The 20,470-nt window shown below is 38.7% G+C and overlaps 1 protein-coding gene across 1 annotated transcript; it reads right to left on the bottom strand.

Moving 5' to 3' along the window:
- Positions 1 to 330: 330 nt before the first annotated feature.
- Positions 331 to 20,015, bottom strand: LOC121481019 (nucleoside diphosphate kinase 7-like). The gene is made up of 2 exons (XM_041737989.1): positions 19,776 to 20,015; positions 331 to 849 (listed from the first exon to the last, which is right to left on the bottom strand). The coding sequence occupies exons 1-2, from the start codon at positions 20,013 to 20,015 to the stop codon at positions 331 to 333; spliced, it is 759 nt and encodes a 252-aa protein (XP_041593923.1).
- Positions 20,016 to 20,470: the final 455 nt, after the last annotated feature.

Raw genomic sequence — 20,470 nt, 5'->3', positions numbered from 1 at the left:
TTTAATAAAGATGGGTATTATTACAGGAGACACATATACACATGCATTTTTTTTTGTTTTTTTTTTGTTTTTTGTTTTGGTTTTTTGAAAATAAATCTTTATTTTGGACTTTATAAAAAGCAATGCAGTACCCCATAGACCGGTGTTAAATGTTGTCTGCAGTGCAAAATCCATGTTCTAACATATATAATAATTGCCAGGAGTACAGTGCTCTTGTTGATCTTGTATTCAGTCAGGTTAAAACAATGGACAATAAAAGAATGAACGCATCCTCATGTGCGTGCTTCACTCTCGTCTGAATGCCGCAGCTTGTGACTTCTTTGCTTTCTGCTAGTTATCCAAGATCTTGAAGAAATACTGAACCTCTAAGAGGCCATCGTCCGGTAGATCAGTACAGTGAATGGCATTCTGGATCTTAGTTTTACCAAAGATTGCTCTGAGGGTTCCAGGGCATAAATGCTGGGCAATTTCAGGATCAGTAGGTCCACAGAATTCTCGAAATGTCTTTGTAGGATTATTTTGTTGAATCTCCATTGCTACACAAGGGCCAGAATATATTTCTGTCACCATCTCGTTATACTCAGATACTACTCCTTTATAAACTTCATAAAACTCCTCAATATTAACTCGATCCATGTTGAACATCTGCATAGCTGAGATTTCAAAACCTGCATCCCGGATAGTCATGAGGATCTTTCCTAGCAGTCCTTCACTGATGGCATGGGGCTTAATAATGCAACAGGTACAATTGGTAAATTTAGCGGTGTTTGCTGGTCCACAAACTCCACTTGAAGGAAAAAATAACTCCATTTCTCTGGCAGCAGAAGCAAAAGAATCAGGGCCATGATGCTGTCACTATTGAAAAAATTTTTTATGATTAGGTTTGAAGGTCACTGCCCAGGTGATGTTATTCCACTCCTTTACCTTCTATTTAAATGCTTAAATGATTGTAAAATGTGCATCTGCATGCTAGATTTTTTCTCGAACTTTAGCCATTTAAAAAAAAATTTTATTTACTTGAGAGAGAGAGACCACAAGCAGGGAGGAGGGGCAGAGGGAGAGGGAGAAGCAGACTCTGCTGAACAGAGGACCCTGGGATTATGACCTGAGCCTAAGGCAGATGCTTAACCCACTGAACCACCTAGGTGCTCCTTTAGCCACTTATTTTTAATTATCTGCTGGATATTATCACTTGGATAATCCACAGATCCCACAAACACAGTATAACGGAACGGTTAAAATAATGTGCCTTGTAGTCAGATCTCAGTTTGAATCTTAGGATTTCTTGGTCTGTTTCACCATCTTTAAAATCAGGATAATCAAACCACCTGCATAGAGTTTATTATGAGAATTTGTCCTTAGAACAGTGCCGGCACATACAAAAAAAAAACAAAAAACAAAAAACAAATATTGTTTGAGCACCAAGCATATTCCAGACATTGCTGTAGACACTAGAGATTGATGAGAAAACTCTGCTCTTCCAAAATTAGACAGTGCTGCTTTTCAGTAGTTCAAGAAAGGAAGTTAAAATTAACAAAACATCTCCTTAATGTTTTACCCAATATGGACAATAATCCTTTTATAATGTAAACTATAAATACCCTTTTCAAATAGCCTCTGAAATGTACTACCTCCTGACCACGAGGATGACTTCTCCCCGTGGCATGTCAGGAGGTGTCCTCTCCTCCTGAGTGTCATGAGCTTCGGCTGTAATTTTGCTCTGTTAGAGAACTCGGGTGCAGAACAAGATGATGCCTGTCTTAGTCCATTAGGGCAGCCAGAACAAAGCACCGAAGAACTAGGTGGCTTATGAACAACGGAAATTTCTTTCTCACAGTTCTGGGGACTGGGAAATCCAAGATCAAGGTGCCATCAGATTCAGTGTCTTGAGAGCCTGCTTCCCGGTTGATTTTCTCGCTATGTCCTTGTAGGACAGGAGGGGCAAAGGAACTCTCTGGAATTTCTTTCTTAAGCACATTTTCTCATTCATGAGGGCTTTTCTTTCATGACCTAATTACCTCCTAAAGGCCCTACCTCCTAATACCATCACAGGTATTAGGTTTAACATATGAATTTGGGGGTTGGGAGAGGACACACATACTCCGTCCAAAGCAATATCCTTTCCCTTTGAGAAGCCTGCTGATGGTGAACACATATACAATCTGCGGTAACCTCCTGATGGAACTCCCTGCTTCCAGATCCATTCCCTTTTAAAACATCCATCACACTGAAACCACTGACTCCCTATAAAATAGATTCTGGCCATGACCCATCACTTTCTAACCTTTTAATGATCCTGCACTGTCATCTGTAGAAGGGCTGGGCTCCTAGTGGGATTTGCCAGGCCCTGTAGGACTGTATCTTCACCTCTTAAGCATCATCTGATTTCAGAATTGGTCTTGTTGTCAATCAGGACAACTTGCAGTTTTCAGGACATTTAGCACTCTCTGTCAACTGGTATTGTCAGGAAGCCAAGCCTATGATTGCGGTTGTTATGGTTATAGATTAGCTTCTGCTCCTCCAGGCCTCACTTCCACCTTCCAGATAGAAAGAGTAAGAGGGTTGAGAAATGCTGCCCAGGGCTTGGACTGTGTCACATAGATATCCCTAACGGAGAGGGATACTGTGTACTTTTATTTCCTGATTTCTAGTAGTGGAAGAAGAGAGAAAGGATTGGAATTTGGGTGCTGAGTGGACACTTGTTTACACAACTGGAATGTTTGGAGCTGATTCACCCCTAATAAATCCTCAACTCTTGAGAGTGTTTGTTCTGCACTGAATCCACTTCGGGTCCTGAGATGTTCTGGTTCCTGGTATTTCTTCAGCCTGTCTCTTAAAGTTTTTCTTTTCATTCTCTGAGCTATGCTGTCTTTCCAATAAATTCAGTAAGAGTTAATTTTCATTGCTTGCTACCAACAAACCCTAAATTGATACCATTTAATAAATAATTCCAGGTGTTTAAAAGTCCAGGCAGGGATCCCTGGGTGGCGCAGCGGTTTGGCGCCTGCCTTTGGCCCAGGGCGTGATCCTGGAGACCCAGGATCGAATCCCACGTCGGGCTCCCGGTGCATGGAGCCTGCTTCTCCCTCTGTCTATGTCTCTGCCTCTCTCTCTCTCTGTGACTATCATAAATTAAAAAAAAAAAAAAAAAGTCCAGGCAGTATCAAGCTTATGAATATTCCTCTTTTTATAGTTTAGAATCTACTGAGCACTTAGTCCTGTCCATAGAATATCTCAGTGACATTTTAGGATCAAAATTTTAAAAGACTATTTTGCAGTTGTTGAAGTAACCAAAATAAATTTATGGAAATGTAAATATTCACTCAATGGAATATTCAGGTAAAATAAGTTTTCCCATTCCTGAGATCTACTCTTATTTGTACAAATTGTCTAGTGATAGCACTGGTTAAAAGATGGTGCAAATGGGTTACCAACACTTTGTTAAATGAAACTGATCATTATTTAAATAAAGTCATTTCATTAATCAACTGTCATTGACCTTAAGATCCTCTTGATGATTTCTTCAACAAATCCAGTAGAAAAGTATTAGAAAAAGAAAAAAAAATCGATGAGCTAAAATGTTTCAGAATATAAAATGGGACCAAAGAAAAATAGTAGAAGAGTACAGACTCTCAGTAAAAACTGCATTTGTAAAAATGATAATAGAAGATATCATAATGATAATGATGTCTGTAATAATACTGCTATTACTAGTTTAGGTAAATAAAATCCTGTTAAAGTTGAATTTTAGAATCATAGAATCTGCTGCCTTGTTTCAGAGCTGAGAAAAGTGAGAGCCAACAAGGTAATCAAATGGATACTGTCACTCAGCTAGTTAGCAGCAGAGCCAGGAAGCAAATCAAAGCAGGAACATGAATATGTGAATCTGGGGTATAAAGGAAGAAGCTCCAGATCTAAACAATAAGATTATTGAAAATCATCATTTTGCTCCTACTGAGGCCAATCTGCAAAAATCTTTGTCATTTATTAAGAATTGAATAAGAACCGAGCAACAGATTATTTCAGGTGGAAAATATTTAATGAGTGTATCTTTTGTACATGTATGTGTGTGAGCATATATTGTGTGTATGTTTAACGATAAGATTATTTATCATTACGGGTAGAATATTTTCGATTAAAAACTAAAATTAAAAATTGGGCATATAACAGATTTAAATGTTACTATGGTGGCTACAAACAAAAACAGTAAACTCTGATCATGTTAAAAGTATATGAAAGAAAATGCAGCATTTTTGTCTAATCTAAGTTGTTTACAAGAAAGCCTACAGCTATTCATGTTTTTTTCTACTGGAATTTAGAATGTAATTAATCACACACCATAAGCTGAAAAGAAAAACTGCAAGTATAGTAAAAATATAATCTTGTGTCTAGAATTTTGAAAATAATAAGTTTCATACAAGAATTAAGCATGAATAATTAGCGGTTGTCAGTCAACATGAAACATATGCAAATATTTTACCAGAGGAACATTTTAAGGTAAAGTGTAGTCAGTTGTGACTCTTCTAAAAAAATTTTTAATACCTCAAGCTTAACAACCGGGCAGATAGCACAAAACTGAGTAATAGTGATTCATTTATCTCTCAAATGTTATTAGTGTGACTGAGGGAAGAGTGGTGACATGAAATGATGGGATAGCTAGGGGCTTTTTAAGTCATAGATATAATTCAGGCATAATTACTTTCATGTTGGTTTTGTAAAAAAAAACTTATAGGTACAATATAAGTAGTCATGTTCCAGGAAATGCAAATAGGAAAGAAATAATAAATATACAACACTTTAGTAAGTCGCAGACTTTTTTTTTTTTGCAGGGAAAAATACTCTAATTGAATCTCACCTTGTTAGAAAGACATTATTTTGTGCAGAGTCATAGGTGTTCACAGGGAATAATGTTAGGAGTTGCATCAACTGGGGCTATTAGTTGTAAGCAACACAACTTACTGCAGCTAGTATAGAAAATGAATCTGTTGAGAGCTAATAATACATTCTATCTAATAAATATTGATTTTATTACATATCTCAGAGAATTGTTGGGGAAGCTGGAGAAACAGACTCAAAACTGGCCTCCAGGAACAATTCCTAGAACTGCACAGTAGAACGGGCCTGAGCAGGAAGTCACCGCAGCCATAGCACCCTCGCAGCAGCAGAATGGATGAGCCAACCCTAATCGGCTTCCTCCTTTGGTCATCTCCCAAGTTCAGTCCCATTTAGGGGAATCTGGTTCACAAAACCAAGGTCACATGCCTGCAGTTTAGCCACAAGGGAGTCTGAGAACGCAGGAGATTTTTGCAAATTGCCCTGGAAACAAGGAGCTCACAGTGTGGATAACTATCACATAGAGAGAGGGTGTTCAAAACATGTGGGAAGTTTGGTCCACAGAATTCTAAGATGAATAGAGGTTGGAAGTTAATTTTAGCTTCTTATCCACTTGGTGCTTAATGATTTCTTTTGAGAATAGAATTATTTATGGCCACTGTTTCTAAGCAAGTTGAAGATTACTGTATCTCTAGATGTATGAATATCTGTGTATTTGCTCTCAGGAGACTTTATTACTACACTGTCCCAAGACTAGCCACCAAAACTATGTCGTCACTGGCAACATGCAGCTAGGGAGCACTTGAAGGCTGAAAATGTATTTTTTTATATATTACTTAAATAAAATATTAATAAAATGAATTTCACCTGTTTAGTTTTTCTTCTTCTTCTCCTTCTTGCTCCTCCTTCTCCAAAGAAGAATCTTTGTCTTTTGCATATTATCAGTCTTGCTGTTTTGAGAACGCATATGTTGTTGTTGTTTGAGGCCAATGAGAATTAGAATTGGCATTTGTTCCCACCTATTAGGAAATTCTCTTTTCTATCACAGTTGTTGAGAAGGTTAGATGTATGTCTGAAGCTCTCAAAAGCCATCTTCTGAATTAAGAGATGAATTCGCCTGAGAAGGGGGCCAATTGATCGGATAAATGGAACACTGAGGTCATTTCAAGCCCTGAACTCATACCAAAACTAGCTTTACTTCTGGGCTTTTTAGGAATGTGAATCAATAAATCCCTTAGGCCAGCTGGGGTTCAATGTTCTCATTTGCAATTAAAAACATCCTAACTGATACAATTATCAAGATCTCTATAGTGGCCTTACGGTATATTCAAATCATTACCAAAAGAATCTAGGAAGTAAAGCTCTTCTAAGTGTAAACCTATATGTATAAACTACTGTGAGTATTTTGAAAAGAAAGCACAGTTTCCAGGAATTTAGAATAAAATCTAACACATACAGCAAAATGAGTCTAATTTTATTTCTTTAAGCTATTAGAATGCCAGAACATGATAACAGATTATTGAACAAGTCAAATAAATAGATTCAGCATACTGTTATTATTGAAGCAATTCCAGTCATTTATATTAGGGACTTTTCAACTTTTCAGCCATGAAATATTGTATTCAAAATAAATGTATGTGAAAGCATAATATGAAATATTGTATTCAAAATAAATGTATGTGAAAGCATAATATACGAAAACAGAATGAATGTTAGTGACGTTAAACATCTCTCATCACAGATATTTATTTATTGTAGTATTATTTGAAAGTTCAAGGTCGACATTTTAAAGCAATACACCAGCAGTTGCTAGAAAAAAAGCCAGAAATCTTTTGAAATTTTTTGCAAGACTCAGCTTGAAGTATTAGGGAGTTTGCCAATTTAAAAAGTCAGAGAAAAAATAATAAGTAAACTACTCATTGTTATTACAGAAACATGGAGCCAATATTTCATTTACTATACCTAAAGAAGGAAAAGAGGAAAATTTAATAAAGCAGAAGAAAATTTCCATATTACTTGCATTTCACTTTGGATACCCCTGACACAAAGTCTCTGTAATCACGCTGGCTCTACCCTAACCTCAGCAGCCTGGGAACAGTTTAGGAATGTGGAAGTGGAAGTTTGAGGTCATTACAGACCAATAGTGGGTACAGAGTTGCCTATTCACATTGATGTTAATTTCTTATAATTAGAGAGCTGAGAGCTCACATGGTTGGATGGTTATGTTTATTCTCTTTGACTGTCCTCTTACCTTCATCTCATCCTATCCCTAGTCCTCACCCCTACCCCGCACCCCCATTGCAATCTCTTCCCTCTGTGTCATTTCCATTGCCCTTACCCTTTTTCCCACTAAACTCTTTTAGCCGTGAGATTGGAGTAGCTGACACGGTCAGAACAATTTAAAAAAATGAATTATTTTATTTCCTTCAAATTAAAGGCCTCCAGAAGTGCTTTCAGAGAGTCATACTCCTCTGCATGGTTGGGTACCCTAAAGATGGTGTGGACCTTCAATCAACCTGCCTGCATAACTTATGTTCCCCCTGACTCCTAGCACCAAAATATTTGTTAATACATAGGAAGGAGAATCATGTAACTAGATGTTAGGTAATATATAGATATTAAAAAGGAAAATACGATGAAATTAATTTCCAGGGATCTATCATATGGGCCCCTGGTTATCATTTTAATAGCTAAAAGTTTTCACATTACTTCTAACTCTTGGGCTACTAACACAGATGTGAACATTAAATGCCTCTTTAAAAAGTCAAGTGAAAAATTTACTTGTTAAGCAACTTCAGTATTATTTGTACAAATTTCTTGAAGAGAAGATCAGTTGCAGCTAATCATCACCTAATATTTATTGTGGAGCCAGAATATGCAAAATATAAAGGAAGAAATCATCTGAAAACACCCACTCCAAGGAACAAAATCAAATCCATGCATAGCAGAGAATGACACACATAAAGCTGTCTGGTTCAACAAGCAACACCACTAATTGAGGATCTACTATGAACCAAGCCTTGTACTAGGTGTTGAGAACTCACACAACAGGAACAAAGATCTCCCTGTGGGGCATACAAAGAGAATTTCCCAGTGGTCCAGCCTTGGGATTGTACTACATTCAAATCAAGAGAGAATTTGATCTTTTCTTTTACTACCCACAAAAGTCCTTGCCTGTTTGAATATATGATCTAGGAAAATTCTCATTTTCCTACTTGCTTCTTTACTATATTTAAGACACCCTAAAGCTTCCAGGAACATCTCACACTTTGTCCCTGTAGAACCCTCATTCATTCCTACTCTCCCATTCCCTGCCATCTCGGCCTCGTGATTGCCTTCTCTCCCATTCCATACCTCACCTATAATGGCAGGTTTCATCACTTGTTGATAATTGTTTTGTGTTTAAGCAGATCGCAATTTCCAGAATCCTCTGGTCTAATGAAGAAGTAAGAAATATAAATACATATTTCAATCCTGGGTGAAAAGCATCAAAACAGAGATAGGTACAAATTTCTAAGAAGTATGAAGGGGAGAATAACTCATGGTAGGCTCAGAGAGAGGGAGGTTAGGGGCAGGGACAGAGACGGCTTTATGATCCAGAAATGCTCTTTGCCCAAGTGAAAATACTGATGGTGCCAGGAACCCCTCCTGAAAAAAGCCTAGATTAATACATATGAAAGGCCCAATTTTTGTGTCCAATACAAAAAGCACTGAGTTTTTATTGAACACTTTTTCCTTTAAAAACATGCTCACCAGTTCTTGACAGTATTTGATGATTACCATACACATAGTTTCTCTGGATTTATATTGATTGGCATGCATTAAGGTAGCCTTTTTCTCCATTTGCTGTCCCCTTCCACCACTTCCTCCAAAAATATTTGCAAAAGAGTATGCCTCTGTTAGGAAGCACACACAGACACATACACACCTACCCCTCAAAACAAAAAGCCATAAAATCTGTAACATCAAAAATCATGAACTGATTAATTGTATAAGGAACTACAGCAATATATGAGGATGAACTTAAGATGTAAATTTATAAATCTTCAAGAAGTATTTAGGCTCATGTCTTTAGATTTTCACAATTCTTCTCTTATTATATTTGGAAAGAAATAAGTATGGATAAACAAACAAAAACCTCTAGGGGACTGTTCCCATTCTTAAGTCATATCTTAAAAGCTCTGAAATTTGACCCAAACATGGCTATGGAGCCAGAAGAATACAGAACAAGTGATTTATCACAAGTAATGGCTGTATTTTCAAATGCACTAAAACCAGAAATTCAAGATGTAGATTATACTGTAATTTTCAAGACTAGTAAGAAACCCCTCCCAATGGAGCAACATAGTTATTCAATTAGTTAAGGTGAATAAATATTATCCTTTAATTGATATCTCAGTCCGAGCCAGCTGGAGCACACTGTTCTTTATCACACAAGGTACATTTCTTGCTATAAAATAATAAATTTTAGGAGATAGGGCGTCTAATGGAAAAGAAATTGTTCCAGAAGAGATGTGTATAACTTGTAATCTTAAAAATTAATTTTGCCTGGGCTACATTCCAGTATTCCAGAACAATTATTACTAAAGGAACGCCACCAAATGGTAGGAAACAAGAGAATGTATGTCTCTGCACACCCACTCCCACGCACAGCCTGGAATTTTGTCGGGATCCCAAGAAACCTTTTTTCTCCTTTCTAAATAGTAATTTCATTAAAATACATGTTCTACATGAAGATGTGAATGGAAAAATGGGCAGTGGAAATAAAGAGGCCAAGAAATGGAGTTCTAGAAGTCATCCAGTAAACAACTGCTGAGAAACATGAACATTCTGGGACAGTTAAGAGTAGGTTAGAGTGCAGAAAATATTTTTAAGATATTTTATTAATACACTTCTGTGAAAGTTACAGATGCTGAAACCTAATTCATCCTTGAGATTTTATGGTTAGCTTATTATTCTATTTAAGAATCTAGCAAATATTTACAACCACTTGCTAAGGGGATTTACACAGTCCTGCTTGGTTCCCACTTATCAACTTGATAAACACCTTCAAGTATTGTGAACATCGTTTATAAATGTAACATATTCTATTTCCTTTTCAGTTAAAAAGATCTGATTGACAAACCCTTCCAAATACTTAAGGAATTCAGACAAGTTAAATTAACTTCATGAATACAATAAAACTTGAGTCCTTTTAAAATTCTAAAGATCTAGCCTTAGTAATATCCAGCAAATCAATTATTCAATTACCCATTGAAAACTAAAATTATAAGATTGTCACTCTAAGATCCTAGATTTTTCTCAAATATATAAAATACTTATTATGCATAAATTCTTAACAAAATGATATCAGTACTATGGTTCTGATTATTTTAAACTAATCCTAAATATTTCCAAAATTAAATGATGCTTCTTTCTCAGGAGACAACTGCATCCTCAGTTCACTTGGTTACTTTTGAGCAGTAATTCTGACTGAGAGTGAGATTTGCAATTTGAGAAACCCAGGACAATTATCATCAGCCACTATTTAGGTGGTTATTATTTGAGAAGACTTCTCAGCACGCTTAGGATTACTCAATGGCTAGTGATTTTGACCAAATGTAATTTTCATACAAAAATTCCTACAATCCACTTCTCACTGTACATATCTCCATGATTCAAGATACAAATAGTGTCTCTATAACCCCTAGTGGGTCCTATGCAATCCCCAACCCCCATCCACACCCATTTCCTCTCCTCTCTAGTCTCCTACTACTCTCTTTCTTTCTTTTATTTTCTCTTCTTCTTCTTTTTTTTAGATTTATTTATCTATTTGAGAGAGAGAGAGAGAGAGAGAGAGAGAGAGAGAGAGCCAGAGGGGCAGAGGGAGAAGGAGAGACAATCTCAAGCAGACTCCAAGCTGAGCCCAGAGCCTGAGCCCAGAGCCCAGGCCAGGATCTGGAGATCATAGCCTGAGCCCAAACCAAGAGTTGGACCCTAACTGACTGTGCTACCCAGACACCCCGAAAATATATATTGTTTTAAGCAGGAAAAGGGAAGGAAGGAATGAAGGAAGGAAAGAAAGAGGGAGAGAGAGAAAGAGATACTCTCTCTTATTCAATCCACACAAGTTCCCTTGTTACTTTTGCTACTTGCCCCATGTGCTCATGCTTTAGGACCTTTGCGTTGGCTCTTCCTTCTGCATGAAATAGTCACCTCCCAGATGTATATGTGACTTCCTGACTATCTTAGGTCTTTGCTCAGCTATCACCTCAAAGAGGCCTAGGCTGACCACCCTATTTAAAACCACAACACTCTTCCCTCTATATCCTTTCCATTTTTCTTTTTTCTCAATCACCAAACACATCTGACATACTCTACGGTGTAATTACTTACTCATTTATTGCCTGTTTCTCCAAAGCACCATGAGAGACAGGATTTTCTTCTTAGTGCTGAATTCCTGTCGCCCAAAATGGTGCCTGACGCACAGATGCTTCTCAAAAAAAATTTGTTGAACGAATGAATAAATGGAGTGAAGTAGCTGACTTCTGGGTGCCACAAAGAGAGTCTACATGGATACTATTTTTTTTGGAGAGAGGAGCTTTATCCTTTTTAAAGATGCACAGGTGGAGAGGCACTGAAGCAATTGCTTCAACAAGTAACACGTAGGTGTGGAAATAGCCCCTGCCTGTTCCTCCAGCAAGCCTGCGATGATCTCTGCCTGTTTTTTTTTTTTTTAAAGATTACTTATTTATTTATTTATTTATTTATTTATTTATTTATTTATTTATTTTACAGAGAGAGAGCAAGAGACCCACAAGCAGGAGGAGCAGCAGAGGGAGAGGGAGAAGCAGACTCCCCACTGACAGGGAGCTGATGTGGGGCTCCATCCCAGGACCCTGGGATCATGACCTGAACTGAAGGTAGACACTTATAGGACTGAGCCCCCCCAGGAGCCCCCTCTAGCTGTTTTCTAAACACTGTTGGTAGCAATTATTCATGTTTGAAAGTAAGGTTATGTTTCTTTTAAAATATTCCTTCATTGGGATTTTCACTCTTTAAAATCAGTATCATCCTGGGCCCCCTGGGTGGCTCAGTGGTTGAGCGTCTGCCTTCAGCCCAGGGTGTGACCCTGGGGTTCAGGATCGAGTCCCACATCGGGCTTCCTGCATGGAGCCTGCTTCTCCCTCTGCCTGTGTCTCTGCCTCCCTCTCTCTCTCTCAGTGTTTCTCATGAATAAATAAATTAAAACAAAAAAAAAATCAGCGTCATTCCTTAAATAGTCCAAAGCAGTAACTGAAGTTCACACCCCAGTGCAATTCATTCCACTTCTGTACTGGATTCTCCCTGTTTCTAGTTTGTTCCATTGACCAGAAGGGGGGTTGAGAGACAAATTGTTTTCTCACGGTACAAGGTCTGAATAGAATAATTAGGCCAGTCAATTCCCAGAGTGCAATTGGCTAAATTTTTCATTCTCAGAGTCACACTGCGTATCTGCAAGCCACAGCACTGTTAGGTATCAAATATTCCACAGGCGTTCCTGTGAGGAGCCCCTCCGAGGGCTCAGGGTTGCCTGGTACAGATCAAAATGGATTTTGCCTCCATGTTTATTGTGCAGGAGGGAACTGTGTGAGAGACCCCTCACTTCTTTTATCACTATTAATATAGGAGCAGAACAAAAGAAGAGCTGACTCTGTGGTTCTCTCTGTTCTGAGTGGTCATCTGCTTTATTTTATCTTTTGTATGGAAAGTACTGGAGTGGAGGGAGAAGTAAAGCCACTTGCCATCCATCCTTTTCGATCAATGTTCGTTGTATAGAAGTAAGATCATCTTGTCCTGACTTGCACTACCCCAGAAAACAACAATTAAACGCTCTTAATAAAGACAATTCCCAGATGTCCTATAGACTAGTCCAACCTGGCACTCCCGAAGTACATACTTGGACTCAGAGCAATGCCCAAAGGCACAAATGAAAAAAAAAAAAAAAAAAAAAAAAAAAAAAGCAAAACAAACCACTTTCAGGCAGAATCTTGGGATTTCCCAGGCTATCCTTTCCTTGAATTCTGTTTGACTTAATTCAAAAGGTCAGCATGTACAATTTGACAACCTCTGGGCACCATATTGGATGACAGGAATGCCTCCATTCCCAGAAGAGGAGCTAAGCCAAAGAATGGACTACAACCTTGTGGATTATCTTTTTTACAGTGGCTATTACCTGCTATATTTAGAAAAAAATGGGGTCCTTGTTTTTTTGAGGTTAACCCTAAGATTTTTTTTAGAGATCTTGAAAGTTGGTTGCCACTAGGTAAGCAGGAGATTTACCTCTAGACAGATCACCCTTGTTTTAGAAAAACCATTTAAATGGACCCTTCAGTTTCACTGATGTAATTATAATACAGAGCCAAACCTTAGAGAAGAACTCAAGGTCATTATTTACCTGACTGCAGATGCTGAAAGGGAATCAGGTCATTACTTTTCCATCTGCTTTTTGCTTTTATATATTATGGTTAAGAGTTACAGCTATCCCTTCATTTTATTGAGCATGGAGTTTCTGCTTCTCTTTACCATCTTTCTTATTGTTCTAGAATAACTTATGAGGATTATGTGGTAAAATGATTTTGTTATGTCATTTATTATTATGTCATTTATCATGTCAGACTGGAAGTAATATATCACATATTTTAGATATTTGTGCTATCACTGTAGCAACTCCATAAGGTGGGTATACTGGGAAAGGCAAATTTTATTAAAATAGACAGAAGTGAAGAGGCTTCCACCTTCTTGGGAAGGGACATAGTTCATCCCTGTTTAGATAAAAAATGATCTTGGAATTTTATAAATATTTTGTTGGAAAAATATTTGCTAGGTATTGTCTGAATGACTGGGGGATAGTTGCAGAAGGTGCTGTACTTTCTGCCAACTACACATTGTGAGGGAGTTTGACTTTCTCTAGGAAGCCTGGAAGAAAAGGGATTAGCGGCCTGAAAACTGGGAAGAGGGGAATGGGAAAGGGAAAGACGCAAAGAAAGCGCAGAGGGGGAGAAAGGAGAAAGGGTAAGAGGAAGGGAGAGAAAAGAAAGGGAGAAAGAGAAAGAGAAGAAGGGGCTGTGTCTTTTAGAGCCTAGAATCAATAGGTATTGACCTGGAAAGAAAGTTGGCCAGCAAGAAATTCCTTGTGGCAGCAGTGGCTAGTAAATTCTAGGACAGAGTTTATTCCAAGATTTCAGTCGTGTGCTGGGCTGTCTTATGATGCACCTGCTTCTCTGCTTCCATTATCACCTCCTTCACTACTTCACAATATAGAAGCCGTCCCTGGTGCTTTCTAAGGCTGATCCCTTCATCGGCTCTGGCATCACAGGAACTTTATCATATTTACAATCCCTCACTTTAATGTACTCAGTGTCTTCCATCTGGATCCTTTGGATTAGCTTTTAAAAATGAACTAATCCTCCCAATCCTGTCACTTTATCTTCCACCATATGCAAAAATTTACTCAAAATGATCAAAAACTTAAATGTAAGAGCTAAAACTATAAAACTTTTAGAATAAAACATAGGGGGAAAATTTCGTAACATTGGATTTGGTGATGATTTCTTGGGTAGGGTACCAAAAACACAGGCAACAAAAACAAAAGGAGACAAGTGGAAGAACTCTTTCAAACTTAAAACATATTGCACATCAGGAAATACTCAACAGAAGAAAAGGTAGCCTACAAATGGAAAAAATATTTGCAAGTCACCTGATAGAGGATTAATAATTAGAACATATAAATAACTCCTAAAACTCAACAATGAAAAAACAACCTGGTTAAAACACAGGCCAAGAATTTGAACAAACATTTCTCCAAAGAAGATATACAAAGTTCAGTAAGCACATGAAAGATGCCAAACATTACGAATCATTGTGGACATGCAAATTAAAACCACAATGAGCTATCACCTCAAACTCATTAGGTTGGCCATTATGTATATAAGATAACCCCAGAAAATAATTGTTGGTGAGGATGTAGAGAATTTGGAACCTTTGTGTGTTGCTGATGGGAGTGTAAAAAGGTGCAGCCATTGTGGAAACCAGCATGGTGGTTTCTCAAAAACTTAAATATACAATGGCCATTCTATTGCAATTTCTCTTCTGGATATATAGTCAAAAGAAATGAAAGCCATGATCCAAACAAAGATCTTTACATACACCCATGCTCATAGCAGCATGATTCACAATAGCTAAAAGGCAGAAGCAACCCATATGTCCACTGATGGATAAATAAATATACAATGTGTGGTATATGTCCATGCAATGGAATATTATTGAGCCTCAAAAAGGAAGTTCTGACACATGCTACAACATGGATGAAATAAGAAACAAAAGGACAGATATTGTATGATTTCACTTATATGAGATAACTAGAATAGTCAAATGTATACAGACAAAAGATAGAATTGTGGCTCCTAGGGGCAGGTGGAAAGGAGGAATGGGGAGGTAGTGTTTAATGGGTAGGGTATTTCAGTTTGGGAAAATAAAAGGTTCTTGGAGATGGATGGTGCTGATGGTTTCACAACAATGTGAATGTACTTAATGGAACAGAACTTAAAAATGGTTGAAATGGTAACTTTTATGATTTACCACACACACACGCACACAATACCTCAACCATCTTGTTATTTCACTTCTCTTCTTCATAGTTGGCATCTAAAAAGCATATCTTTTCTTTGTCTTCCCATGTGCACCCTACCCATTCATCCCAGAGCTCGCTTCAATCTGACTTCTATTTTCTCCACACCATATCTACAGCCCTAGCTGTAGATTGCCAATGATCTCAAGACCCTAAATCCAGCAGGTGTTTGTAAGACTTCACCTTATTTGACTCTCATAAGTGTTTGATCAGTTCTTTTTATTTATTTATTTATTTTTTTAAAAAATATTTTTATTTACTTATTTATGATAGTCACAGAGAGAGAGAGAGGCAGAGACACAGGCAGAGGGAGAAGCAGGCTCCATGCACCGGGAGCCCGATGTGGGATTCGATCCCGGGTCTCCAGGATTGCGCCCTGGGCCAAAGGCAGGCGCTAAACCGCTGCGCCACCCAGGGATCCCTGATCAGTTCTTTTTAAATTAAATTCCATCTGCTCTTGGCTCCTGTGCACCTCCCTTGCTCCTGGTTTCCTCCAGCCCCTCCTGGAGTCTCTGTCTCCTTTGCAGACTTATCCTCCTCAGCAGCCTCAGCACGTGCCACATTTCTACTTCCTCTCCTGCAACATACAGCTCTCTTTTCAGCACCCACCCTTCCTGCCACAGGGCCCTGACATGTGCTATAACTGGAAATAGTTTTCAGCTTAATTTTCACTTTTTCAGGGACGCCATCTCTTAAGTCTCCAAATAGATTGATTTTTTTCCTTAGTATTCTTCTTTCTCTGTGTACTTCTCCTTTATAACATCTTCAGATGCTCCTGCTCTATCTGCCTGAGCTATAATTTTACATATGTTTTTTATGACTGTTGTATTGGTAATATCTGTTTCACCCAATAAATTATACTTCAGGAAGGTAGGGTCATATTTATTTTATTTTGTTTTTTGATTGTCAGGAGGTTATATTCTATTTTCACTGCATTGTCTGGCACAGAATGATTTTCAATATGTCCTTGTTGGATAAATAACCCCAGACTTTAGTAAACATCCATCCTAATGGATTTACTTACTTACTTACTTACTTACTTACTTACTTACTTACTTATTTATTTATTTTAGCACTGAGGGTCAGAGTTGGGAGGGAGGAGGACAGCCCTGTAAGCCTGAAGACAGTCTAGAGAGTTTGAGGGAAAAGGCTCCAGCATGGAAAGACTCAATCAAGCACAAGTGTTCCCTCAGGCCCTCCGAGAGATGTGGGGAAAGGATGCAAACCCTTTCACTTGGCCAGTAGAGCAAGGATGACCCCTGAACACTGGACACTTAGGGACATCCAGATGGCAAACCCCATGTTTGCCAAGATGTTACTGTTATGGAGCGAGAAGGGTTTACAGACTCTAGATGAAGTCAAACTTCATTTGTGGGTCTAAACCCTGGCAGCCCAGCAGAAACAGTCACAACGCACCCAGATTCTCATGCAGTTGGTCTGGGATGGAGGTCAGGAGACTACATTCTAAAGTTACCCTGCCCCAATCCACCCTGTTTGATTTTGATATAAAGCCAGATTTGGGAATCATTGGACCAGGTAACTCTTATGGTATTTTTCTCCCTTGAATTTCTATGACTCTCGAAATATATAATTAGATTTTTCTTTCAGAGGCTGTATAATCTTCAAATCAAGTCAGAATACATGGGTTAGTTATTCATTCTTTCATGCAGTGGAGACTTGATGCAAACACTTTTACCCACAAGCCGCTATCAAGTACATGTGTGTTCATTAGGAGTGAGATGGGGTTGGGTGGATAGGAGCACCTCTGCGCTTAATAAAATTACAGTTCAACACAGATGGAGAGATAAGGCATTCAAGAAATAATTAGGGACACATAAAGCATTGTATCAATGAAAATTCCAGTTGTCTTTCTATCAACATTGCCAAGCATCCAGAAAATTTCCAAAACCACACGTAAAGGGTATGGACCTTACATGTCTTCACCTTCCCACTTCTTTGTGAGATGAGACCTCTTTTCTCTTTCTTCTATATCTCCTACAACTCTGTATTTGTCTTTTTTTTCCCTAGAACTTTGTGCAAAGTGCTTTTTCAATCTGGATGTGTATCAAGTACATGTGTTCTGTATGCACTAGGAGGTTGATAGTTTTCCAATGAATCAATTATTAAACAGAAGGAGAATGGTTGTTAGATTCCACAAAATGGTTTGTTTTGTGCCAAAAGCGAGAGGTGTCAAGAGGGCACCAAAAAGGCAAGGGAAAAATAAATCAGAGAAAAGGAAGTTGCAGAGATGAAGGGCAGTCAGGGTGTCAGGAGTGCAGACATCAAGTGTGGTGGTATAAAGCAGCAACCTCATTGGTACCGAGGGGGGGGTAGCAGTTGAGTCTTAGGAAGGTAAGAGTCAGAGTTACAGCCTGAGTGGTATCTCCATGCCTTTGAAGACCAAGGTATGGGCCACCTCTAGCAAGTATAGGAAGTGGAAGATGAAAAGAGGAGAAGGTGGAAGCAGAAACCCCTGTGGGCTAGAGGGTGGGGCCCACCTGTCACACAGGAATCAGATGATAACATCATCTATCCTGTACCCCATAGGACTTTGTGTCTTCCTATAACTATACCATCCTCACAGTGTGGTATTATTTCATGCTCCAAAGGAGCACCTTGAGTCAGTACTTAAAGATCATATGATGTTAAATATGTTCTTATTAACAAGTGGGGAAGGAGATAGTCATAGCCAAGATTCATCAACTGTTTTATGACGAGAGCTTGATTCTTTATATGGATTATGTCACTGTAACCTCTTACCAAGCTAATAACGTAGATGCTGCTGTCATTCCTATTTTACATTTGGAAAACCAGCCTTAGGAGGCTGGTAAATGTTTAATAACCCATAAAAAAATCCATGATTTATAATGTTTGCCAATTTCTATGGTGATAATACTCCTGTACTGGCCAATTTTAAGCTACAAACATGACTTCCCTGAATGCAGAGTTGGCGAGAGTTAGCTGCACGGTATGCAACTTGCCCTTGTATAGTATCCACAAAGTGTACATATGTAGAGTGTAATATATGTAGTATGATACATGTACGATAGATGAAAATATGTAATTATATTATTAGGAGTATAGATAATAGTAAAATGTAATGAAATAATGAGGAAATGATGAGTTTGGTGTATATTTGTTTACTTTAAACATTGTTTAATTATAAATATATTTTAATTTTTAATTATGGTTATGCTTAACAACTAGCTCACAAAGTGCTTGAAAATTTAAATCAGCTCTCATGAGCCAGTATGAACTGGTCCCAGCACACCTCTGTCAGCCCACTGTGATTTGGAATGCATTTGCAATTTCTAACTATTCCTAAAATCCAGTGGATTTTTAAAAACCTGTCCCTTTAAATCAAGGACTGAATCTTTTTGTTAAACTCTTTCCCCAGAACCTCTAGGGGATCCAGGTAGTGAGTAATTGGAGTCCTATTATGGAAATGGCTAGGAAACCAAGATAAGCTGATGAGGCATGAGGGTCACCAGGAAGTAGATATTGGAATGAGAATCAGTATGCAGTCACAGAAATCAAACCCTTTTCAAGTACACCCAAACTTAATATAAAGACATATCGTGTATATCCAGACAAGGCTGAAATTAATCCTGGAGACGGAGAGTTCTTAACTTGTAGGGTAGGACGGGGAAAAGATTGCCTGTGTCCAATGACATGGACCTCGAGGTTGCCTTTCCTCCATCCAGACCCCCTCCATTACCCATATATTTGTCATGAGGGGCTGCCCATGCGCTTTGGGGATGCTGACTCCAACTCTGACTCCAAGGATGGGGTATACTATTGGGACCTAAGAAAGAAGAATCAGAGTATTCATACCACCTGGCGCTAACTACATTTTTTGATCAGCATTCAGGAAGGAGGGTTTGCTGGGTCTTTGGAATAAATAGTAATTTGTTCTTTGGAAAGCGGAAGTATGTAGACCTGAGAGTTGTCAGCTGTCGTGCTGGGACCACAAAAGCAGAACAGCGTTACTATGAAATCGGTATCATTGAATGCTAGAAAGAAGGAAGGAAACCAGGTTCTTGGTGATGGAGTTAAACCCCTAGATCAAACCTATCCTGACCCCTATATACTTCTGGACTTCTAGTTATGTGAGCCAATACATCGTTAGGGCTTAAGCCAGTTTGACTTGCGTTTTCGGATACTGGTATGGAATGCATTATAAATGATAAAATCTGGAAAGTGATCAAGTAGGTGTTCATTGAGAGTCCAACCTGACAAAATGTGCCCAAGAGATCCGAGAAGTGAAAGGTCAGAGAGGGCTGGTATGGCTCACGAAGACGACACTGGTATCTTTCCCCAGGAACTCTAGATGTGACAGCTGAAAAAGAGAAGAGACCTGCAAGGAAGGCAAGAGCAGCTGGGTAAGAATTCGCCAGAACCGGCTGAGCACAACCCTGCCCTTTCCCTGTCTGACAGTTCTAGAAGGGAATTCACTCATTTCCTCATGAGCAGAGGCTCTGCCCGTTGCATTAGCTCCCCGCACTGGCCTGGCACCCGCTCCTCCATCAGACATGGTAGCTAGAGGAAGTAAGTGCCAACTTGTAAACATAGAAGAACAGGTAATGGGAAGTTCTCTCTGATTTGCACCTGGAGGAATATAGGGAAGATGGAAGTGAGTAGGCCACATTGCCAGGTATATTACAGGGCCATGATCAACTTTCTTGGAAAATTTTGCTTTGTCAAATGTTATTTTTATGCGGGGGAGGAGGTGGGGGATGAGGGAAGGGGGGAGGTGGATTTGATAGCCTATAATTAGTTAAGAGAAATGCCTAGAATCCAAGTCAATGTACATAACAAATCAATCAAAATCAGAGCCATGTGATACGCTCAGACTGGGGACGCTGCTCTTCGATAATTTGACAAGCTCGCCTTTGCCCCACAGTCAGTGGCACCACATAGACTCTTGTGTGAACATGGAAACAGAGCTAATGGAGCAAAAGGAAAGATAAAAATAATAGGTAGTAAAAA

Source organism: Vulpes lagopus, chromosome 23, assembly GCF_018345385.1.
Source record: "Vulpes lagopus strain Blue_001 chromosome 23, ASM1834538v1, whole genome shotgun sequence".
In the NCBI taxonomy this organism is placed as follows: domain Eukaryota; kingdom Metazoa; phylum Chordata; class Mammalia; order Carnivora; family Canidae; genus Vulpes; species Vulpes lagopus.
The sequence above is the reverse complement of the archived record's forward strand: the minus strand, read 5'-3'. Positions and strand labels throughout refer to the sequence as shown.